This window comes from Stenella coeruleoalba (assembly GCF_951394435.1).
Source record: "Stenella coeruleoalba genome assembly, chromosome: 8".
Classification (NCBI taxonomy): domain Eukaryota; kingdom Metazoa; phylum Chordata; class Mammalia; order Artiodactyla; family Delphinidae; genus Stenella; species Stenella coeruleoalba.
In genome coordinates, this window is record NC_137154.1 from 94899204 (window position 1) to 94924299 (window position 25096).

Genomic DNA, 25096 nt, shown 5'->3' on the forward strand with positions numbered 1-25096 from the left:
CATTGATATTTTTAGATATATTGGCTTAGAATTTTTTTGAATAGGTGATGCTTTTTGCCTCCACACCCCTCTGTTTTTTTTTAGCAGCTTAAGCAGATACGAGTTAAACAGTACTTCATTGACTTCCTGTGAAGCTTTGTTGAAAGAAGTTCCGTTGTATCTATTTTTAAAGCTGATTACTGTGAGCAGAGGACGCTGCTATTGAGTTATAAATGTCATCTCAGTATGTTCTCACTCAGCATTCTTTGGATGACACTAGTGTTTGCATATAAGGTTTTGGAGTTTAATGAATAGAAAAAGCAGCACAGTTATCACTGAAATAGTGCCAGTAAATGAAATACTTAAAAACATTGATCACTTCACTATTGAGCAGCATAATTATTTATCATCATTTATGTAGGTTTTGCAGCCCACACCATGGCTGAATGGCAAAGAGTGAGTTATATTGTGACCTCATTTGGGAAATATTTTACAGCTCCAAAATGGCATTGTATAATGTTGTGCAGTTTGTCTGTCAATCATTGTATTGTGTTAATCATTCTGAAACTTACCTGCTGGGAAGTACAGGATCATTGGGTCTACAGATATTATTAAAATAGATTATTGGGGTTTTCCCCCAATGTTTTATTATAAAATTTTTTTATTATAAAAGTCAAACAGAAATTGGAAGAATTTTATAATAATTATATACATATTAACTAAATTATTGTTTTCAAAAGGAAAGCTCCACTTTCTTCTCTTTTTAAAAATCAAAAAGATTTCTGAGTGTTTGAACCATTTTCACATGTGATAGTATTTTCATATAGCTGAGATGATTTTTGATGTTTCCATGTTATTTCTTCAGAAATGATAAAATTCTTTGAGTAAAATAATTCACTACAGATTCTGGAATTTAGCCAGATCCCTAGTGTTACGAGTAGATAACAGTATTTTAATTTATCCCCATATATGGTTCATACAATTAACTGTTCATTTAAATTCCATAAGATATAAGTTTATTTAAATTCTTTGCAGGCAGAAATAAAATATACTTTTAAAAATTATTATTTCTTGACATAATTTCTAGCCTGTCACATAAGGATAAAGTGCTAGCTTTCTTTCTCTCATGTCTTCTTCAATATTATGAAAATAAACTGCTGAAGTTAAGGTTTCTTTTCCAGTTTCAAATCAGTGATATAGCATAAATTTATACATTTTTATAAATGGAAAGATATCTTTAAGAGTAATTGGTTCCAGCTTCCTTATGTTACATTGGAATCAATGGAGGCCCAGAGAGTTTAAATAACGTCACAGGACACAATAAATTAATGCTAGACCAGGAAATACATTTTAGATTTCTAGTCGTCTTAACTATTATTATATATATTTTCAGGTACTCCTTTGTAGAAAGAATAAACAGAGCATGCTTGTCAGTTATAGAATTTATCTCTGACTGTCAAAATGGAGTTTCAGAAAAAGTAACCATAAGTGAGAATATCTTTATGAATACATTGGACTGATTGTTTTGTAAGTCATCATTTAATATTTTTCTAGAAGATCTCAACCTCTCTCTCTTTTTTTAAATAAATAAATTTATTTATTTATTTTTGGCTGCGTTGGTCTTGGTTGCTGCACGCAGGCTTTCTCTACTTGTGGCAATCAGAGGCTGCTCTTCATGGGGTGTGCAGGCTTCTCATTGCGGTGGCTTCTCTTGTTGCCGAGCACGGGCTGTAAGGCGTGCAGGCTTCAGTAGTTGTGGCACGTGGGCTCAGTAGTTGTGGCTTGCGGGCTCTAGAGCACAAGCTCAGTAATTGTGGCGCACGGGCGTAGTTGTGGCGCACAGGCTTAGTTGCTCCACTGCATGTGGGATCTTCCCGGACCAGGGCTTGAACCCGTGTCCCCTGCATTGGCAGGCGGATTCTTAACCACTGCGCCACCAGGGAAGTCCAAGAAGATCTCAGTCTCTTAATATTCATTTCTCAACAGTCTTTTTCTTCTTGACACTTTTATTGTACTTCTAAGCGATGGAACATTCTCATTAAAACAAAAAAGAGTGGTACTACTCTCCGTACTTGTCTTAAACATTAATAAATACATTTTAATATAGAGGGTTAATATATCTCCCCATACTATGTTCTTTTTTCTATTTCCTCTTTCTCTGCAAGGTACTTTGTGGCCAAGAGTTACAAGGCAGCTTGTTTTTCAGTATTTTGTGTAATAGAAAATGCATTGGTTGGCATCATTTGAGGAGTTTTCTGTTTATCTCATATTCATATAAAGGCTACTTTCCCACACTGTCTTGCTTGCTCTATAGAAATGGTGATTGTGGTTTTTATCAGGTTATATTTATCTTTCTACTTTTGAAGCTGAAACAGAAGCTATAATTGTGCATTTAATTTTTATATACTTAAATATTAGTGACATATAAATCTTAGTCCCTTACTAGCTGAAATTATGCACAAGAAAATGTATACCATTACTTTAGGCCTGAGGTACAGAGGTACATTGGCTTTTAGAGTAGGACCTGAGGTAGGGGGAAAATAACTCACACCAGTCTTGAACTTTTTTAAAAATTGACACTGCATACTGAATCAGCATTTGATTATGGGGAAGTTGTGAGAGGACAAGAGAAAGCAAGGTGGAAGCTATAGAGTAGAATTTGCAGTTACTTAGATGTAGATGGTTAACGTGAAAGGTAGTAAAAATTACCTTCTTCAAATACTGAGTTAAAGAAAGGCTTGTATTGATCCTACTTGCTGCTACTCAGAGAAAGAAAAGTTTTGTCTTCAGGGCATTTACAAAAAATAGAACAATTGTGTTTCTTTGTGGATATTTGGAGAAATGTTAGAACATATTGTATGCATTGAAGTAACTGCTGACAGAATGTTGAAATGTATTGCTTACTTGTAATAAGCCCAAATATCTATCTTGCCTCATTGTTCTAAGTTTACATGTTTAGACAGATTTTGCTGATTAAATTCTGCCCTATACACTGTAGACACTGAGCCATAAGCCTAAGGCCTTAAAATGTTATTGAAATTTAAATTTCAATATTTAAACTTGGACCACTTACAAAATACCCTGACCCATGGGCTTTTGTAGATTCTTTTTTTTCGTTTTAAGAAGTGTGATGCTTACAGTGCACATCTCTGGTGGTTTTAAGAAATGTAAGCTGGCTTTTTGGGGGATGCATCCTTGAGTATGAAAATGTCTTAAATTGATTTTCAGTAACTATTTCAGTCAGCACTTCAAATTGCTCTTAGGCACCTGGTGACATTACATCTTTGCGGTCAATAACTTTCACCTTTTTGTGGCTTACTTCACAAATTAAAACTTTTTGTCCATTATATTTTGGTATGTATATTTTATCTCTGATCTAGCATAGTACTGGATACCTGGTAGATTCTCAGGGGAAAATTATTTAAAGAGTCAAATATGCTGACATGGCCCAGTCATCCAAAGACTCGCTTTCTGCCTTCTCTTCAGAATTGGCTTAAAAATCAACAATAAGAGAGGTTCCTAAGACCACTCCGTCTAAAACGGCAATCTTAACATGCCTCTCTTCTCATACCCTCCTTTGTTTTTCTTCAAAGCCTTTTTCTTCTACTACCTGATACTCTACCATGGGAATGTGAATGCTATAAAGCCAGGAATTTGGTTTTGTTGCGTTGTTGTATCCATCCCTAGTGCCTAGCACACAGTATGCAGTCAGATGTTTTCTAAAGGTACAACAAAGGTTAGAAATCATGCCGGATGCCAAAGGGTTATAAATATATACCAGAAATGAATTCATCCCTCATGTACACAAATAACTGTAGTGCAAGATGTGTTCAGATGACATAAGAGAACTTCAGTGAAAATACTGGGGGTATTTTAGAGGTTTATTACTTCTAGCTGGCTTCTTAGGAAATGACAGTTAAGCTGGGTCTTTTGCAGACTAAGGAACAAATAAGCAGTGGTTCAGAGGTGCAAAAGTGAATAAGGGTAGTATGTATAAGAAGAGGTAAAACGTTCAGTTTAAGTAGAATATACTAGTGAAATTAGTTATAAAGGTAGGTTAGACCCAGGTTAGTGGAAAGTCGAAAAATCAAAGTTGAGTTTGGATTTTGTCCCACTGGTACTGTAGAAATTGTTTTTCCCCCCCTCCTTGAAAGGCAGTTATATGTGGTATGATTGAACGTGCATAGGAATAGACTGAAGATGGAAGTTTGAATTATGGAGTAGGTAGGCGCAGGTAGCAAGGAGTGCATATTAGAATAATAATACAAATTCAAAGGTAGGATTGACAACAAATGATTAGCAAATTGACAAGTCAGATATGGAGAATAAAGAAAATGGAGGCAGCTAAGATGACTGACTCTAAGGTTCTGAACTTGTGGGAAGTAAGATGGTGTTGTCATTAAATACAGAAAATAGAGAACATGAAGAAAGAGCAGGTTTGAGAAAGAAGGTTAGTTTATTTATTTTTTAGAAGTATATTTATTTAATTCCAATTAACAAATTTGTTTTTTTAAATTGAAGTATAGTTGATTTACAGTGTTTCAGGTGTATAGCAAAGTGATTCAGTTGTATATATATATTCTTTTTCATATTCTTTTCTATTATAGGTTATTACAAGATATTGAATATAGTTCCCTGTGCTATACAGTAGGTCCTTGTTGTTAATCTATTTTGTATGTAGTAGTGTGTATCTGTTAATCCCAAATTCCCAAAATCTGTTATTACCACCCCACCCCCACCCCAATCCCCAAGGAAGGTTAGTTTAATCTTGAATGTGTTGCTTTGTGGTGCTAGCGTTTGAATGGAGAAATGCAGTAGGCAGTTGGAAAGCTACTAAGGCCTAAGATTTGGGAATCTTTTGCAAAGCAGTTTTTGAAGCCTTGAGATTGCAAAGGAAGAGTCAAGAGGGAAAGAAAGGAAAATGATGGAGAGCAAATTTCTTGGGAAATAGTTATGTTAGGAGAATAGAAAGAATACCCAAAGGAAGAACAAAAGCAAGTAGGAGAACCAAGAGAGGATGACATTGGAGCGACTAAGGAAAGACATTTTCAGGAAGAAGTAAGATTCAAACCTGTTTCTTGCAGAAAGAGTTCTGTTGTAACCTTGGGAGTATGATATATGTATTGTGTGGGCCAAAAAGTTCGTTCAGTTTTTTCCATAAGATGGCTCTAGTAGCACTTGGTTGTCTTTAACTTCATTCAAAACAATTTTGTTAGGTTGTATGTGACAGCTGTCACATCAGTGTGCATTTAAAAAAAGACTTATCAAAATTGGTGACTTTTTGTGTAGCCATTTTAATATTGAAGATGGAAGAAAAAAGCAACATTTTCAGCATATTGTGCTTTATTATTTCAAGAAAGGTAAAAACGCAACTGAAATGCGCAAAAGATTTGTGCAGTGTGTGGAGAAGGTGCTGTGACTGATCGAACGTGTCAAAAGTGGTTTGCGAAGTTTCATGCTGGAGATTTCTCGCTGGATGATGCTCTATGGTCGGGTAGACCAGTTGAAGTTGATAGCGATCAAATCGAGACATTAATTGAGAACAATGGATGTTATACCTGGTGGGAGATAGCCGACATGCTCAAAATATCCAAATCAAGCGTTGAAAATCATTTGCACCACCTTGGTTATGTGAATCGCTTTGATGTTTGGGTTCCAAATAAGTTAAGCGAAAAAAACCTTCTTGACCATATTTCCGCATGTGATTCTCTACTGAAACATAATGAAACATTCCATTTTTAAAACAAATTGTGACGGGTGATGAAAAGTGGATACTGTACAATAGTGTGGAATGGAAGAGATTGTGGGGCAAGCGAAATGAACCTCCACCAACCACACCAAAGGCTGGTCTTCATCCAAAGAAGGTGATGTGTATATGGTGGGATTGGAAGGGAGTCCTCTATTATGAGCTCCTTCTGGAAAACCAAACGATTAATTCCAACAAGTACTGCTCCCAGTTAGACCAACTGAAAGCGGCACTCGACAAAAAGCGTCCAGAATTAGTCAACAGAAAGCACATAGTCTTCCATCAGGATAAGGCAAGACCGCATGTTTCTTTGATGACCAGGCAAAAACTGTTACAGCTTGGCTGGGAAGTTCTGATTCATCCGCCGTATTCACCAGACATTGCGCCTTCGGATTTCCATTTATTTCGGTCTTTACAAAATTCTCTTAATGGAAAAATTTCAATTCCCTGAAAGACTGTAAAAGGCACCTAGAACAGTTCTTTGCTCAAAAAGATAAAAAGTTTTGGGAAGATGGAATTATGAAGTTGCCTGAAAAATGGCAGAAGCTAGTGGAACAAAAGGGTGAATACATTGTTCAGTAAAGTTCTTGGTGAAAATGAAAAATGTGTCTTTTATTTTTACTTAAAAAACCGAAGGTACTTTTTGGCCAACCCAGTATTTTCTCTGATACACGTTTTTCTGCTATACTGTTTAGCATAGCTCTTTACACATAGTAGGTTCTCAACAGCTTAGCATATCCTAAGGGAATAATGGACTCTCTCCTGCTTATCTTTAAGGATTAACATTTGGCAAAATGTTATATAAATATTGAGTGCAGTCTGGTGTCCTGCAGAAGTCTTTGGGAAGTCATTGGGACTAATTTGTGCTTTGCAGATTTTCTATCATGTTATCTGTGATATATTCTCGATAGTTTCTATTTTTGTTTCCTCTTTGGTAAAATAGTAAAAGTCCTAACCAGCAATAATTGAAGGCTCTCAAAGTACCAGGAGGAAAACAGTTAATGGAGTTTAGGGATTGGATAAGTGCTTGTATTTTTTATCTTACTTGAGCTATTTAGCATATGAATTATTTTAGACTGTCTTCAAAGAATATTAATTTTATCACTTTTGTAGGTGCTTTCAGAAATAGGAAACTAGAAAGAATATAACTTGATACAAGTACAGGAAGACAAATATCAAAAAACTGAAGCTGATTTGTTGAAAAGCTGATTAGAAAGATTTCAGCAGTGTTTTGCAGAAAAGTTAGGGCTATAGGGACTTAGTGCAGCATTTTATCCAGGAAAGACAAAGATGGGACTAGTGGTGACCCTCCAGTATAGCATTAAAAGAGAAAAATCTATCTGTATTAAAGAGAATTTTTAGGCAACAAAATTGATCATGAATTGAAATTTCATAGTCCCCTTGTGTGACAAAAATTGACTTTTAAAAAAATTAATTAATTTTATCTTTGGCTGTGTTGGGTCTTCATTGCTGCGCGTGCGGGCTTTCTCTAGTTGGGGTGAGCAGGGGCTACTATTCGTTGTGGTGCACGGGCTTCTCATTGCGGTGGCTTCTCTTTGTTGCAGAGCACGGGCTCTAGGTGCATGGGCTTCAGTAGTTGTGGCATGTCGGCTCAGTAGTTGTGGCACACGGGCTTAGTTGCTCCGCGGCATGTGGGACCTTCCCAGACCAGGGCTCGAACCCGTGTCCCCCTGCATTGGCAGGTGGATTCTTAACCACTGCGCCACCAGGGAAGCCTTTATTTTTAATTTAGATGAATTATGGTAATTTAAACATCCAGATTAGTTCATGCAAAGCAGGAAATAATATATTTTGCTTTCCTAACATTTCTTTTATGAGTGAATGGTTATATCAGTGTACAACTTCTTACACGTATTTGTTGAGTCCTCTTTACCTGTCATCCTAAAAAAGAAAGTTTGTTCATGTAAGTTTATGCTCAGTTATTAGATCTGATTAATTTAAGATTAAAAGTCTTAAAATAGATTTCTGTTAAATTTTTCTTATTTACCATAAAACATTGAACAGAGGGAAAGGAGTAGACCTAGTGAATGCAGCAGTCTTTCTTGCATTATAAATTACACACCTGGTGTAGTGAATTCAGCACATTTAAAATAAAAATAATTTTATGTGTTCATTTAATCATTGCACTTCTGATCATTTGTAGGCGAAACCTAACCAAACTGTCCCTGATCTTCAGCCACATGCTGGCAGAACTAAAAGGAATCTTTCCAAGTGGACTCTTTCAAGGAGACACATTTCGGATTACTAAAGCAGATGCTGCAGAATTTTGGAGGAAAGCTTTTGGGGAAAAGTAAGACTCAAAATAATGAATTTGAACTATGAAGAACTGAAGCTTGTGTTTTGGGTTTTTGTTTAGTTTTTTATTGATGGAATATTTAAAACATGGGAAACAGAAAAGTAATATATGTGTACCTACTTCCCAACCTTTTTTTGCTCTGATTTTTTTTTTTAAAAGAAATAAACCTTTGCAGTTCCATTGAAACCCACGCTCTTTGACTGAATGCTCTTCTCTTTCTTTACTCATCCATTATGCTGTTAATGGACATTTACATTTCAAACTATTTGCTATTGCAAAACAGTGCTGCAGAAAGCAAAATTGTATTTGTCTTCATATGCAAGAGTTTCTCAATAGTTACATACCTAGAAGTGGGATTGCTGAGTCAGGGGGTTTCACATCTTCTGCTTTGCCAAATATTGCCTAATTGCTTTCCACAGTGGTTGTACCAGTTTATATTCCTATAAGTAGTGCACACATGTTCCAGTAGCTCTGCAATTTGACTAACACTGATGATATGAATTGGTATCATATTTTGCTTTATATTCCTAAATGACAAGGGAGCTTGAGCACCTTTTCACATTTGTCACCAATTAAGAGTCTTATTCTGATCTTCCTATTCCTATTCCTGACTTGTCCATTTTCCTATTGAGTTGTTTGTCTTTTTCCTATTGTAAGATACTAACTCTTTGTTAGTCACTTACATTAGAGATATTTTCTCCTAGTCTACGGCTTGTCTTTCCACTTGTTATATTGTCTTTTTGATATTCAGAAGCCTTACATTATATAGACAGATTTATGAGACAAGTTTATGTTTCTAAGTATTAATATAAATGTTCTTGAATATCCCCTGAAATTTTGGTTCAAAGAACTGAAAAGGTAGAAAACAATAAAATTTTTCAGTTGAATATACAGATCCTAATGTAAATCTCTCTTTAAATGCTTTCTTTCTTTTTAATTGAAATATAGTTGACGCACACTATTAAGTTAGTTTCAGGTATATACTACAAATTGATTTGAAGTTTGTTAAACGCTTGATTTATTTTAAAAAATCATGTTTAAACATTAAATATAGAATAATTAGTGATTTTTAAAAACTTAATTGAAGAGAATGGGAATGAGTTTAACTTTGTTCCTTTAACTTAATAACTAGCTACATTAGAAAAGAGTTTGAAACGCCACTTGTTCTCTTACTTTCAGGCAGGTGAATACATAAACTTTTCAAAGGCAATGAGATTTTATTTTATTTTTTAAGATCTTGAGAAATAGAAATCCCACAATATCTTTTGCTAGCCATATCTGGGGTTTAGTCATTCTTATGTTAAATAATTTCTTCTTCATCTCTATCAGAACTCTGTTCTTCCTGTACCTTAAGCCTATATTCCTCTAGTGAAGTCCTTGATAGTGTGGGTTCCTCAAAAGAACACAGAGTGTTTTATGTGCTTTTAAAAAGTTAAACACAAGCTTTCAGTTAGTAAAGATCTGGACACAGATTACATCTGTTATACAAGAAGGATAATCTTATCTCTCTTTCCAATGCTTTTCTAATAGAACAAATGTCTGAAGAAAGATGAGAAAGGGAATGAACTTATAGCATTCTGCCGAAGAAAAGTAGAAAAAGATGTCTCTATTATTAATTTATTCATTAGAAAGTTAAGAAATGTATCATTTATGCCCTTTCTGTTCTCAATGTAAAATATAGTTCAGCTTCTTTAAGAAAACTGAAATTGATATTGAGAGCTTAATGTGGCTCTCTTTTCCTTGAATGTAGCAATGCCTGAAATTATCTGTTATCTCACTCTGCCTTCTCTCCTACCCCCACTCCCATCCTAGGACAATAGTACCTTGGAAGAGCTTCAGACAGGCCCTTCATGAAGTACATCCCATCAGTTCTGGGCTGGAGGCCATGGCTCTGAAATCCACTATTGATCTGACCTGCAATGATTATATTTCAGTGTTTGAATTCGACATCTTTACACGACTCTTTCAGGTAGGATACTAAAACGTTGGCTAAACTAGTTATTGCTATTTTTCTGAAGAGAAACCTTTTTAAAAAATAACATTTGGACATTTGGGATTTTGCCTATTATGAAAATAATTTTATTCATTCTAGAAACTATAGCCAAAAAAAAAAAAGGTTAAAACTACTCTATTTTATATATACAAATTTTTTTTGTAAAAAGAATAACTATATAATCTGCTTTATTCCCCTCACATTTATAATCTTTCTCTATTATTAAATATTCTTCTTTGCATCATTTTAATGGTTGTAGAACATCCTAAAGATGGGTATAATATATTTAGTGAGTTCTGTTATTGAACATTTATGTATGTTTCCAGCTTTTTCTCCTATGGTATTGAAATTCTTGATTGTTAATATTGAGATGTATTGATGCTCCACAAAGAACTCACTTCTTTCTTTTTCTAAAAACAATGGGTGTATATGCCACCTTGTGTAAACCTTTATTTGAAACTTCTTACTTGCACATCTAGGCCTTGCCCTGTTTCTCTGTTTTTGTTTGTTGTTTAGCCTCACTACTGTTGGTTAGAGCTGCTTGGAAATTTTCTGAATTTCATTTTGTATAGTTAAGTTTCTCCCTATAAGCATGTGTAATTTTCTTCTTAGCTTTTCAGAGTTCTTATTTCCCAAACATGTTTGTCTTCCCTTAAAGTAACAACATGATTGAAAATATGTGACACTAAATGGAGAATTTATAATTGAGAATTCAGGTTGCTTTTCCTTTTGTTCTTCATTGCTCTGAGGCTGGTTGTATGTCTTGAGCCAAATGGTCTGATTGATCTCTTGTTTCCTTAGCCCTGGTCTTCTTTGCTCAGGAACTGGAACAGTCTTGCTGTAACTCATCCTGGTTACATGGCTTTCCTGACATATGATGAAGTGAAAGCTCGGCTCCAGAAATTCATTCACAAACCTGGCAGGTCAGTGCAACGAAGCAAAGAGGTTTATTCACCTGAACTTTATTCTCCTGTGACCTTTGCTGAAATAGAGGAAACATGATCTTTTACTAGTTCCCCAGTGACCACATTTCTGCGGCAGAATTGATATCTGTTTATCAGAGGAATTGACATATTCAGATACTATGATTTGATAAATGCTTTCAAGCCACTTAAGAATTGAGCTTATATGTCTTTTGCTTTTGGTCTGAAGCCATTAAAGAATCTATTATTGAGGGTCCTTTTGATTTTTGTCTCTGTCTTGTCTTTCCACCCTAATGCAAGTATGTATATTAAAGATTTTGTTTCTCTCTGTTCTCAGTTACATTTTCCGGCTGAGCTGTACTCGTCTGGGTCAGTGGGCTATTGGGTATGTCACTGCCGATGGGAACATTCTCCAGACAATTCCTCACAATAAACCTCTCTTCCAAGCGCTGATTGATGGCTTCAGGGAAGGCTTGTAAGTACATACTGTTTGCCATCTGCTAGAGTCTAGGAACTTAGGGGCTGTAAAACTGCATCATTAATGACTTTATTCCAGGTTTCTTCTGCAGATAAAGATTCAGGACACATATTGACAGGTTATATTGTAGCCCCCGCTATTGGGGCTATTGGATTTTCAGGTTCAGTAGGACTTTGGTTTTTATTTTGGAAGGATTCCTTGAGTGAAATTATTTTTCTCTACTACTTCGCTTGTTACCCTGAGTAAATTTTGTCTTTCTTTTTTTCTAAATGTTAATTTATTTTCAAATCTATGCTAGATTTTAAAATATACCAATTAGCAGAAAACGTTACCTGTTATTTGACTAGCCAGCATCAGAATGATGAGATGTTCCTGATGGCAGCGCGCTCAGTGGCCTTCATCAGCCTTCATCCTAACTTCGTGTTGATTCAGCAGCATTTCTTCAGGCTGTGGGCTTTTGTAGCCTCTGCTAATATTCATGACTAAGTTCTTATTTATTCCAGAATTGCTATTCCTTTTGGAATTCAAATTGATTATCAGTTGGTAAGCACTAAAAATACTAACAGTTGACCAGGTATCAGAAAACGACTTGTGTTTTAAAGTGATTAGGAAAATCCATTTTCCATCATGCATCGTCTTCTACAGTAACACTGGAGCTGAAAGGGGTACTTCCCCAAATGGCAGAGCAGTTTGATGCTAGAAGCTTCCTGGTAGTTGATCTCGGTGGCTTAATTTGCTTCTTGTTACATTTCTTTTAAATTAACAGACTTCTCTGGTGGTCCAGTCTTTAAGTTAGTGTCTCTCTGTGTTAAATCTGTAAACAAAGGTATTTCAGGTCTTTGGTCAAAGCAAATGTCATTTAAATTAGGAATTTCCACTTTGTGGCCATCCACAGATTAAAACAGGAGTTGGTAAACTGCGGCCCACAGACTAGGTGTTTTGGTACAGCCTGCATCTAAGATAGTTTTTCCTTTTTAAAGTGTTGTTAAAAAAACAACCAAAGAAGAATGTGTGGCACAGACTTATGCGGCTTGCACAGCCTGAAATATTTACTCTCTGGTACTTTACAAAAAAGTTTGTCAACCCCTTGATTAAAATAGAGAAAGAGTATCAATGTTTGGAGAGTATCTTCTTGGAACTGATCTGTGTTATTTAATTTTTTTGAAGTACTAGTAAAATTTATCTTTGCACTTATGCAAAATTGCCCTTTTAGAATGAGAGAATTCCTAGATAACATTTGTCTGTATTAGTAAGCAGTGATAAATTGGCTTCAGTAGAACCCCAAGATTGGTTACTCTTTTTATAGCTATTTGTTTCCTGATGGACGGAATCAGAATCCAGACCTGACAGGCTTATGTGAACCAACTCCCCAAGACCACATCAAAGTGACCCAGGTGAACTTTGTTTTAAATTATAACCATATTACTAGAGCCAAGCTTTTGTATAATACTTTACAGAACTGACAGTAGAATTATATTAAGTGATTGGAACACGTAAATTTTAAACCATTGACTAGATTAGTGAATTTAGGTGTGTGTGGCTTCTTTTCCTTTTTTAAAATAAATTTATTTATTTTAATTTTTTGGGGCTGCATTGGGTCTTTGTTGCAGCGAGCGGGGGCTACTCCTCGTTGCTGTGCGCGGGCTTCTCATTGCAGTGGCTTCTCTTGGTTGCAGAGCACGGGCTCTAGGCATGCGGGCTTCAGTAGTTGTGGCTTGCTGACTCTAGAGCATAGGCTCAGTAGTTGTGGCGCACGGGCTTAGTTGCTCCACGGCATGTGGGATTTTCCCGGGCCAGGGCTCGAACCTGTGTCCCCTGCATTGGCAGGCAGATTCTTAACCACTGCGAGACCAGGAAAGTCCTGTGTGGTTTCTTTTTAAACTGTGCTTCTTAAAATAGGGCCAAAGGACTTCTTTGGTGGTCCAGTGGTTAAGACTCCGTGCTTCCATTGCAGGGGGCACAGATTCGATCCCTGGTCTGGGAACTAAGATCCCACATGCTGCAGGGTGCGGCCAAAAAAAAAAAGGACCAAGACTAGGTGCTTTCTGTTTTAATTGAACACTGTTGTGACACTTTCATACAAGCAAAAGTAGTATTAAAAGTAACAGTTTTCAATTTTCCTGTTTTTAGCGTTTACAGCTGCAGTCATTCATTCAACAGATATTTGCAATAGGCTGAATAATCTCTTAATTTCTTTTTAATCAAAGGAACAATATGAATTATACTGTGAGATGGGCTCCACATTCCAACTGTGTAAAATATGTGCTGAAAATGATAAAGATGTAAAGATTGAGCCCTGTGGACACCTCATGTGCACATCCTGTCTAACATCCTGGCAGGTATGGATCCAAACCATGCTCTTTTCTCAGCTAAGTAATGACAATGAAGAATTGGGGATTATATATCCTTTACGGATATAAAGAATGGCCTGGTTTGTGGGGTAGGTTCTAAACTTTTGATTCTTTTTTCGTTTCTAGGAAATGTATTTTTAGTGGACGAATATTTTAAGAACTTTCAGATGTGTCTATTACCATCTCCTGTTTCCTTTGCAGGAATCAGAAGGCCAGGGCTGTCCCTTCTGCCGATGTGAAATTAAAGGTACTGAGCCCATTGTGGTCGATCCCTTTGATCCTAGAGGAAGTGGCAGCCTGCTGAGGCAAGGAGCAGAGGGAGCTCCCTCCCCAAATTATGATGATGATGACGATGAACGAGCTGATGATTCTCTCTTCATGATGAAGGAATTGGCTGGTGCCAAGGTAAGCTTCAGTTTAAGAGACTGTGGCAAAATCCATTATCAGTTGTGTCCTAAAGCAATAGAGCACTTAATGACATCCAAAATACAAGGAGTAACAGTAGCTAATATTTATTGAACGTTTACTGTGTGAGAAAAGATGATGCTAAGTACTTTACTTATTTTAACTCATAATCTTATACTGATACATATTCATGTAACCATGTGAGTAGATATTACTGTTCTCCTCATTTAGCAGTGGGAGAAACCAAGGCACAGTGAGGCTAAGGAATTTGCTGAGGGTCACACAGCTAGTCAGTCGAACCAGAATCTGTGGCCAGACATTCCGGCTTCAAGGCCCATGCTCTTATTGTCTGTATGCTAGAACTGGGCTCTATTCAGATAGCTTGGTAGAGAAAATGAGGGGTGAGTAAAAGAATTGGACCCATTTTGCTACTGTGAGCAGAATATTTTCTCCTTGCCTATTTTTCTAATGGAGTCTTGGCATTGGAAAGTTAGGTTTGGGCGGGAGAAATGAGGCACCGTTAACAACCAAATAAATGGCAACTACAGTGATTGGAGGGTAATAGGAGGTACCATACAGAAACTAAAACTAGAAAGGTCCTAGTAAAGATGGGAAAGATAAAGGCTAAGAAAGTATGTGAACAAGTTCTGTTACGTCAGTGGTAGGGTAAAACAGGGATTTATTCACTAATTAGAAGTAAGGCAGTCATTGAAGAACAGAGGTTCTAATATGTTGTCAGTTCTCTAGTTTGGACTGTTATAACTTCATAGGAGGCATTTTTTTGTACAAAAGAAGCTTTCTTTTATACCAGCACCTGACTGCCTGGCACATAGTAGGTGCTCAATAAATATTGAAAGGATGGATTCCATCTCTTAAGTGATCGTATCCAGTGTATCTTTTCCTTTCTGTCCTCAATGTCACTGCCTTATTTCAGGCTCTTATAATCATCTGTTCGTCCCGCTTCCAGAGTCATTGATCTACAGCACATACCTTGACTACCTTATTCCTTTGCCTCACACTCTTTAATGACTTCTCATTACTTAATGGAGTAATAAGTCCATTCTCTTTTCTAGGCACTTTGCCCTGGTAATCCTTTCCACTTTGTATTTTGTAATCCAGCAAGACTGAACCACTAAAAATTTCTCCGTGCTTTTGTCTTGATAGTTTCTATGTAATTTAGCTCAGTTTTCATTTCCTAGGAAACCTTTCCATACTCTACCCTGTTTCCCCCATGCCCAAGACCAACAAATAATCTAGGTCTGGCCAAGTGTTTCTGGGATGCTATGAATATGTCTGCCATAGAACTTATCACCTTGTAATATTATATTAAAAGTATTTCCTGGGAATTCCCTGGCTGTCCAGTGGTTAGGGCTCCACGCTTCTGCTGCAGGGGGCACCTGTTCAATCCCTTGCTGGGGAACTAAGATCCTGCATGCCACGTGGTGTGGCCAAAAAAAAAACCCAAAAGAAAGTATCCGCAGGGGATTGGGTCCTGGAGTCCCAGCAGATAAAAAAATCTGCAGATGCCCAAGTCCCTTATGTAAAGTGGCACAGTGCAATGAATACAGTCGGCCTTCCTTACTCATTTGGGTTTGGCAGAATTCAGTTCCTTGCCGGTCGTAGAATTAAGATCCCTGTTTCCTTGCTGATTGTCAGCTGACGGTATTTTTTAGGGGCCAGCTACATTCTTTGGCTCCTGGACTCCTTTCCTCCTCCTTCAGTCATGAAGGTTCTCAACTTTTAAGGACTCATGTGATTAGATTGGGCCCACTTGGATAATCCAGGATAATTCCCCTATCTCAAGATCTGTACCCTTAATCACATCAGCAAAGGTCTTTTTGCCAAGTAAGATAACAGATTCGCAGATTCTAGGTTTTAGGGCATGAACATCTTCCTGTGGGAGAGGGGACCGTGATCATTATTCTGTCTACTACAGTCCATATAACAGAATGCTCTGCAGAGTGAACTCAGTTTACATATACTTAAGTGGAAAGCTGTCAATGTGTATTAAATTAAAAAAACAACTGTATATTATATATAATATCACCTTACTTCTGTTAAAATTATTTAGTTACAAAAGAATTATTTTAACATGCATGGGGGGAAAATTGGATGACTACACGTCACATTACTATTATTTCTGAGGCTACAGGATCAGAGGACTTTCATTTTATGGTATGTTTGAATTTTTCACGGTTAACACATACTACTTTTGCACGCTGTTTGTTGTGCTAGTTAAGTAGCTCTCTTGAGTGCTATATGGGATAAGAAACCTAAGACAAAGGCCCAAAAGGAGATAGTAGTTTTATTTGGGAAGAGAATATATATACAGGTGAAACACTATTTAATACAAGCCAGACAGTGCACATTATTCTAAATTGTTGGGTACACAGTCTAAGTGCTATAGGACTTTAGAGGAAAGAAGAAATTTAACAGTTTTTTCTGTAGCTAATATATATAAATGAGATTAAATTTACTCATTTAAATAAAAGTAATAAATGCATACTGTAGGGCTTCCCTGGTGGCGCAGTGGTTGGGAGTCCGCCTGCCGATGCAGGGGACACGGGTTCGTGCCCCGGTCCAGGAGGATCCCACATGCCGCGGAGCGGCTGGGCCCGTGGGCCATGGCTGCTGAGCCTGCGCATCCGGAGCCTGTGCTCCGCAGCGGGAGAGGCCACAGCAGTGGGAGGCCTGCGTACCGCAAATAAATAAATAAATAAATAAATGCATACTGTAAAAATTCAAGTAGAAAAACAAACAGCTTCATATATTGTTTTGCACTTGGCTATTCTGTAATTCATTTAGTCTCTTCTTAATGGACATTCCTGTTGTTTCCAGGCTTACACATATGGACATTCTTTTGCAAGTCTGTCTGTAGGGTAAATTTCTAATAGTGGAATTGCTAGATTAGAGTATGTCCATTTAAACTCTTTGAGAGAGGAGAGGGATATAATTAGTGGTGGGACACATGGGAATTTCAGAAAGCCATGGTGTTTCATTTCTTAGCTGAATGATAGGTTCTACGTGGGTGTTTCATCTTTTATTATTCTTTGTACCTTATAGTTCATTATCTACTTTGTATGAATAAAATACTGGAATAAAAATATCTTAACTGTTTTTGTTCCCAATTTTTTGTCCTAAAGTCACTCGCAAAGTATATGAGACTATGAGAGTGTCTGTTTCGTCATATCCTAGTAGCTTGTTGTTGCTTTTTGCTGTTTGTTTCGTTTTGATTTTTTTTTTTTTAATTATTTTTGGCTGCATTGGGTCTTCCTTGCAGTGTACAGGCTTTCTCTAGTTGCGGCGAGTGGGGGCTACTCTTTGTTGCGGTGCGCGGGCTTCTCATTGCGGTGCCTTCTCTTGCTACAGAGCATGGGCTCTAGGCACACGGGCTTCAGGAGTTGCAGCACGGTGGGCTCAGTAGTTGTGGCTCGTGGGCTCTAGAGCACGGGCTCAGTAGTTGTGGCACACGGGCTTAGTTGCTCCGCGGCATGTGGGATCTTCCCGGACCAGGGTTCGAACCCGTGTCCCCTACATTGGCAGGTGGATTCTTAACCACTGTGCCACCAGGGAAGTCCCTGATTTGTTTTTAAAATAGTGAATCTACTTTTTAAAAAATTCCATGTGATCAGTGCACTTGGATTTTTTTTTTTTTAAGTTTAAAAGAATTGCTAAAAGGTTTACAGAAATGTCAGTTCCCTGCTTCTACCCCCTCTAACTCCTGTGTCCCATTCAGATTTTTCGGTTCTAAAAGCTGTTCCTTAACCATATACTATACTGCTTTCTCTTGATTCTGCAATATTAGTTATCTGTTTAGAAAAGGATTTAAATGTCTTATCTCCCTCCTTCCTACTCCCTATCTTCCGACTATAGTTAATTTGAATGTTTTTTGGTTCTGTCAGTATTCAAGTGATTTTTGCTCCCTATTGTATCAAGTAATATACTACAATGTGTTGATAATTACTTTTGCTTTCTTTTACAACCTTCTGCTTTTCTGAAATAATTGATTTACTTTTATTTCCTTAGTGTTCAGTTTGTACCTGTCACGACCACGTCTTACCAGACATCCTCTTGATATGATTTTCTGTGGAGTAAATTCTATTAGCATATTAATATAGTAGATATTATGTTATATAGTATACTAATATATGGGAGTCTGCCATGTTTTGGCTCCAGTCTGGACTGGTTTCTCACTGGGTGTGCTGCATTCCATGTCACGCTGAGGTGTCTCCCCTCACCATCATCGTGGGGCTTCATTGCCTCTTCTTTGTGTTGGAGTGCCTATTTCTTAACTCCCGTGTTTTTATGTTTCTTGCTTTAACTTCCTTGTTTGGGTGGAGTATGCTCTCAAAATAGCTTTCTGTGAAAAGGTGAGAGGTGAAATTTTTGAGACGTTTGATATCTTAAAATGTCTCTATTCAACCCTCAAACTGACTAGGTACAGAATTCTAGGTTGAAAAAAAAATTTAGCTCTATGAATTGTTACAGCCTCAGTGACTTCTAGTTTCTGGTGTATTTTTGCTCTTTAGTACCTCCTTTCCCTCTATCCTCAGAAGCCTTTAGGATGTTTTCCTTATCCTTGATTCCCTGAAAATTTAAGTGTTTTGTTGGTTGGTTGATTGGTTATTAGTTTTCTTTTCTTTCTTTGGGCTAGCTATGCAGTGAACGCTTTCTATATGGGTATTTATGTCCCTTAGGTCTTAGAAATATTCTTGTATTATTTCTTTGATAATTTCGTCCCCGTATGTGCTTTTATCCTTTTCTGGAACTTTGTTGTATGTTGAGATAAAAAAACATCTCGTGGGTCGGTTATGATATTGAAACGTGAATTGAAGAATATGATTAACTCAATCCTCTGCCCTTTAGGAATGAGAAGGAGGGATGGATGGTGGGAGGGATCAAAATAGGCAGAGAGGGCCTTCCAAATTGAGAAACAACTTGAACAAAGTTAGGGAGGTAGGAATTCCAACACAGGGCATTATGGAAAATGCTGTTGGTTAGGGACACCAAATTAGACTTGAGAAAGCGAGGCAGGAAAGTGACATTTTGTGACATGGGAAAGTGGAAGTTACTGATGGATGGGTTTTGAACTAGTGAGTATTTAAGGATGGTTAAGCTGGTAATGGTGAGCAAAATGATTTGGTGAGATAAGAATCTAGAAGTTGGGAGAATCACTAGAAGGGGGTTTTAATAAATCAGGTCTGAAGTTGGTAAGTAGAATGAAAAGGAAGATATAGATATGAGATTATTTTATGGGAAAATCAACAAGATGCAGTGACTAGATATTGATGATGAAGTGAGAGTTAGTTTGACTAATCACTTTGCACTTCCTTAACCCTTGAGGTGTTTAGCTGCTCATGCTGCATTGACATGGAGCCCGTTTTCTTAAGCATGAGTAAAAGCAAGTAGCTGATGATGCAGCCTTTTTTTCCCTCATTCACCTCCCAGCATTAATGATAGGACTCAGTATGGGGATGGTTGTTTCTCTGTCACCTTACATAAGTGCTTGTAATACATGTTTGCCTATTTTCCATCTATTTTGCTTTTAGGGAATGCAAATGTGAATTAGTATTTTGTATAAATTCTTGTATATCTCTTGACAGCTTACTTGGACAAGCTTATCAGCTACTCATCACCCTGCTGTAGGCAGGGAAATGGAAAAGGTTATACATTTATTTGTTTCTTTTGATTTGGCACCTCAATTTTTAGAATACAAATTGACAAAAAAAATTATCCCTTTTAATTACTGAATTGAAATAGCATTTCTTTGGAAGAACTAAAGATGCTTTTTAGTAATACCATTGATCATTTTCTCTTAAAAATCTCTTTTTTTCTTTTAATCACAATAACCCATGGAGAATTTATTAACTTTGATTTCTTTCCTCGTTCTGCCCCTTAATCATTATTTTCCTAGGTGATTTGTTGAGAGGTTAATGTATGCCCCTTTCTTTTAATATGATTTTCTGTTTTTAATCTTGGAAAGATTTTTTTCTTTTTCTGAAGAGGAAAATATGGGAAATTGTAAAGTTTTCTAAAATTATAAGCTAGGAAGCTTTTTATGTAGCACAGCCTTTTCTAGATATTACATTTTGCCTGTAGCTTGCATCTGCATGGTATTTCTGTGATTGAGAGCGCCCTCTTCTGGTGACATAGAAATAATTCAGGAAGCACTACCTTAAGCCAAAGTCAGGCTCGTTGGTATATTCTGTGTTCATGTAGTACTTGTTGTGTACATCTTTCAGAGGAGTTGAGAGATACCATTCCACCAGACAAGAATAACCTGTTAGGAAATTTTTTTGTGTTAGGTGGAACGACCTCCTTCTCCATTCTCCATGGCCCCACAAGCTTCCCTTCCCCCAGTGCCACCACGACTTGACCTTCTACAACAGCGAATATCTATTCCTTCAAGTGCTTCTGGTCTTGGAACTGCTTCTAAGGTAAAGCATTATCCATTTCTACATTTTCTGATTCTTTGTTGTGTATTAGTGGGGTTTGATTGATTGCTTCCATCATGCTTCCACAGGCTCCTTCTGGCTCCCTTCATAAGGACAAACCATTACCAATACCTCCCACTCTTCGAGATCTTCCACCACCGCCCCCTCCAGACCGGCCATATTCTGGTGGAGCGGAAACACGGCCTCAGAGACGCCCCTTGCCATGTACACCAGGCGACTGTCCGTCCAGAGACAAACTGCCCCCCGTCCCCTCTGGCCGTGCTGGAGAAGCATCATGGCTGCCTCGGCCAATCCCCAAAGTACCAGTAGTTGCGCCAAACCCTAGTGACCCCTGGACAGGGAGAGAATTAACCAACCGGCACTCACTTCCATTTTCCTTGCCCTCACAAATGGAACCCAGAACCGATGTGCCTAGGCTTGGAAGCACATTCAGTCTGGATACCTCCATGGTGAGTCCTGATTTTGAAATTATTTATCTTAATAACAAACATTCGTGGATGGCATTGAATGGGTCAGTTCTGTGGTATGTTTTGTACAGGATTCAAGGATAATATTAATCCCTACCGTCAAGAAGTGTATATGTTAATATGTTTGTTATGCAATAAATGTGTTTCTGGGTGTGTATGCCATGAGTAGTATAAATAGAAAACACTTCAGTTTTAAAGAAAGGAGAGATTATTTCTAGATAGAGCAATCATGGGGGCTTATGGAAAGAGTGGCATCTGAATTTGAAATATTCTTTCCAAAGTGGATACAGTTTTAAAATAGACCTACAATGACAGAAATGCTCAAGATGTATTGTGGGATAAGAAGTAGTTTAATTTGAGAAAAACAAATTTTGGGTATCAGAGTAGGAAAAGGGGCTAGAAAGGAGCCTTGCTGCTAGATTAGAGCACTTTGTATACCCCCTCCCAAAAGAATTGGAATTTATTTGGTACAAATGAAGAGTACGTGAAGATTAAATTAGTGGAGTGACGTGACCAAAATGATGGTTTAAAGAGAGGAATCTAGGAATAGTATGCAGGATGGATTGGAAAGAGAATAGATTGAAAAAAGGGAGGTTAGCAGTCCATTGGATAAGCATGAGATAATGGGTCCAGAACAGGGGGTGGGAGAGGTATATTCCTTCTTTTGTTGGTTCGTTTATGCACTGAGCAAAAAAGTTTGCCCTCACAAAGTTAACATTCCACCGGAGGAAAGATGGAAAATGAACAAGATACGTTACAAAACATGTAAGATAGTGGATTCCGACGAATGCTGTGGAGAAAAATAGGGTAAAAACAGGGTATAGGGAAAGTTGGGATGGGGCAGGTACATGTAGGGATGGGGTACAATTCTGAGCAAAGACCTGGAGTAGTGTGGGGAGTGACCTGGAGCAACGGGGGATGAGGGAAAAGCAAGTGAGTTTGGGAGAGTCTATTTGAGGAATAACAAAGGGATCTCATATAGCTGGTACTGGGTAAACAGGGGGAAGAATCCTGGTCTAGGAGCAGGAGGGGGAGCTGGTTTAGGTCGAGACTTTAGGGAGCATGAAACAAAGACCCAGAAAGGCTTGAAAGCAGTCAGTGGGTGGAAAAAAGGATGAAAAATCGCATACACACACATATACACATGCACACACCCCAGAGGTTTTGAACCTGGCTAACTAGCGACAGACATGTTGAATTTGAGATGAGCCATTGAAGGAAGAATTGTCCAGTAGGTAGTTAGAAATCCAAGAAAAAGATGGAATTGGAGGGTGAAGTTAAGAAATCCTGTGGTCCTTAAATGAACTATGTATTTCTTTGTTGAAAGGGAAAGGGGAGGGTAACTTAGCATTCAAGTGGCATTTATGTGATAGGCAGTCTAATTAGTGAGAGTGGATTACGTTTGACTTTCTGGTGGCATCAGTATGGAAAGATGTATAGATTTTTTAAGCTAGAATGGTATTTGTGCAGACAGCCAGTTTCCTCAAATCTTTCTAGAATTAAAACAAACAAAAAAAACCCATTTCCTAGAACTGTCTCCCTAACCCTTACATTTGAACTTTCAAATATACTTTTGTCACACATAATAATCCTTAAGCATGGCATTGGGGGAGAGGTCTGTGTCTGTATGATTGTTCTTGTTATTTTGAATAGATTAAATAAGTAAGAGGAGATACTTAGCTGTATTAAGAAGGTTCTTTTTTTTTTTAACACTTTTCTTTCCAGAATACGAATAGCAGCCCGTTAGCAGGTCCAGAGTGTGAGCATCCCAAAATCAAACCTTCTGCATCTGCCAATGCCATTTATTCTCTGGCTGCCAGGTAAGTTTACTAAAATTATATTTCATACAGTAGAGTTGATACTTTTAAACAACTTATTTATAGAAAATTTAGAAAACCCAGAAGAGTATAAAGAAGAAAATTAAAATTGACCTGTATTTCCATTATGTAAAAATTATCATGTTTTGGACTGTTTCTTTCCATTATTTTCTCTGTGCATATGTACATAGATCAGTCTTGCTGGGGCTCATCAATTTTATTAATCTTTTCAAAGAAGCAATTTTTGTTGGGTTTTGTTTTTTAAATATTAATTTATTTGGCTGCACTGGGTCTTAGTTGCAGCACATGGGATTTAGATTTAGTTCCCTGACCAGGGACTGAACCCGGGCCTCCAGCATTGGAAGCATGGAGTCTTAACCACTGGACCACCAGGGAAGTCCCTAAAAGAAATTTTTAAAAAAGCCAACCGGGACACTTTCGCGGTGTGGCCAAAAACAAAAAACAATGAAAAGGTCGGCAGCAATCATTTGACCATATATGTGAGGATTTGTTGATACTTCTAGGCTTTCCACTCTATTCCATCAGTCTATATGTCTGTCTTTATGCCAACACCACACTCTTTTTTTTTTTTTAATTTATTTTATTTAATTTATTTATTTTTGGCTGCATTGGGTCTTCGTTGCTGCGTGCAGGCTTTCTCTATTTGCTGCGAGTGGGGGCTATTCTTCGTTGCAGTGTGCGGGCTTCTCATTGCGGTGGCTTCTCTTGTTGCGGAGCTAGGGCTGTAGGCGCGCGGGCTTCAGTAGTTGCGGCTCACAGGCTCTAGAGCGCAGGCTCAGTAGTTGTGGCGCACGGGCTTAGTTGCTCCGCGGCATGTGGGATCTTCCCAGACCAGGGCTCAAACCCGTGTCCCCTGCATTGGCAGGCGATACTTAACCACTGCACCACCAGGGAAGTCCCTGGACCATTTTTTTTTTTTTTGCGGTACGCAGGCCTCTCACGGTTGTGGCCTCTCCCGCTGTGGAGCACAGGCTTCGGACGCGCAGGCTCAGCGTCCATGGCTCACGGGCGCAGCAACTCTGCGCCATGTGGGATCTTCCTGGACCAGGGCACGAACCCGTGTCCCCTGCATCGGCAGGCGGACTCTCAACCACTGCGCCACCAGGGAAGCCCCCTGGACCATTTTTAAAGTCTATTGAATTTGTTACAATATTGCTTCTGTTTTATGTTTTGGGGTTTTTTTTTTTTTTTTTTTTTTGGCCGTGAGGCATGTGGGATCTTAGCTCCCTAACCAGGGATTGAACCCACACCCACTGCATTGGAAGGCAAAGTCTTACCTACTGGATCGCCAGGGAAGTCTGGAGTTTTTCTATTTGTGCAAAAAATGTCACTGGGATTTTGATAGGGATTGCATTTAATATGTAGGTCACTTTGGGTAGTACTAACATCTTAACAATACTAAGTCTTCCAATCTATGAACATGGAATGTGTTTCTGTTTATTTGTCTTCTTTAATCTCTTTCAGTGGTGTTTTGTAATTTTTTAAAAAAATTTATTTATTTTACTTATTTATTTTTGGCTGCACTGGGTCTTTGTTGCTGCACACGGGCTTTCTCTAGTTGCGGCGAGCGGGGGCTACTCTTCGTTGCGGTGCACGGGCTTCTTATTGCGGTGGCTTCTTTTGTTGCGGAGCACCGGCTCTAGGCGCGTGGGCTTCAGTAGTTGTGGCACGTTGGCTCAGAAGTTGTGGATCGCAGGCTCTAGAGCACAGGCTCAGTAGTTGTGGCCCACGGGCTTAGTTGCTCCGCAGCATGTGGGATCTTCGCGGACCAGGGCTCGAACCCGTGTCCCCTGCATTGGCAGGCGGATTCTTAACCACTGCGCCACCAAGGAAGCCCTGTAATTTTTATTGTACAAGTCTTTCACCTCTTTGGTTAAGTTAATTCCTAAGTATTTTCTTCTTTTTGATGCCATTACGAATGGAATTGTTTCTGAAATTTCGTTTCCAAGTTGTTTATTGTTCATGTATAGAAATGCAACTGACTTTTGTGAGTTGACTTTGTATCCTGCTACCTCGCTGAGTTGATTTATTAGTTCTAACAGCTTTTTTGTTGAGTCTTTAGGGTATTCTACATATAAGATCACATCATCTGAAAAAACGGAGATAATTTTACTTCTTCCTTTCCAATTTGGATGCCTTTTATT

The 25096-nt window shown here is 38.1% G+C and overlaps 1 protein-coding gene across 2 annotated transcripts in view; it reads left to right on the top strand.

Annotated features, from left to right (window-relative positions):
- CBL (Cbl proto-oncogene) overlaps positions 1 to 25096 on the top strand; it is an 89140-nt gene that overhangs the window by 44792 nt on the left and 19252 nt on the right. For both annotated transcript variants that reach the window (XM_079929479.1, XM_079929480.1), the window contains 10 exons: positions 7890 to 8036; positions 9855 to 10011; positions 10837 to 10958; positions 11296 to 11433; positions 12743 to 12830; positions 13644 to 13775; positions 13989 to 14192; positions 20498 to 20629; positions 20716 to 21096; positions 22840 to 22934. In XM_079929479.1, coding sequence (XP_079785605.1) covers positions 7890 to 8036; positions 9855 to 10011; positions 10837 to 10958; positions 11296 to 11433; positions 12743 to 12830; positions 13644 to 13775; positions 13989 to 14192; positions 20498 to 20629; positions 20716 to 21096; positions 22840 to 22934 — 1596 coding nt within the window. The remainder of the gene's footprint in view (positions 1 to 7889; positions 8037 to 9854; positions 10012 to 10836; positions 10959 to 11295; positions 11434 to 12742; positions 12831 to 13643; positions 13776 to 13988; positions 14193 to 20497; positions 20630 to 20715; positions 21097 to 22839; positions 22935 to 25096) is intronic.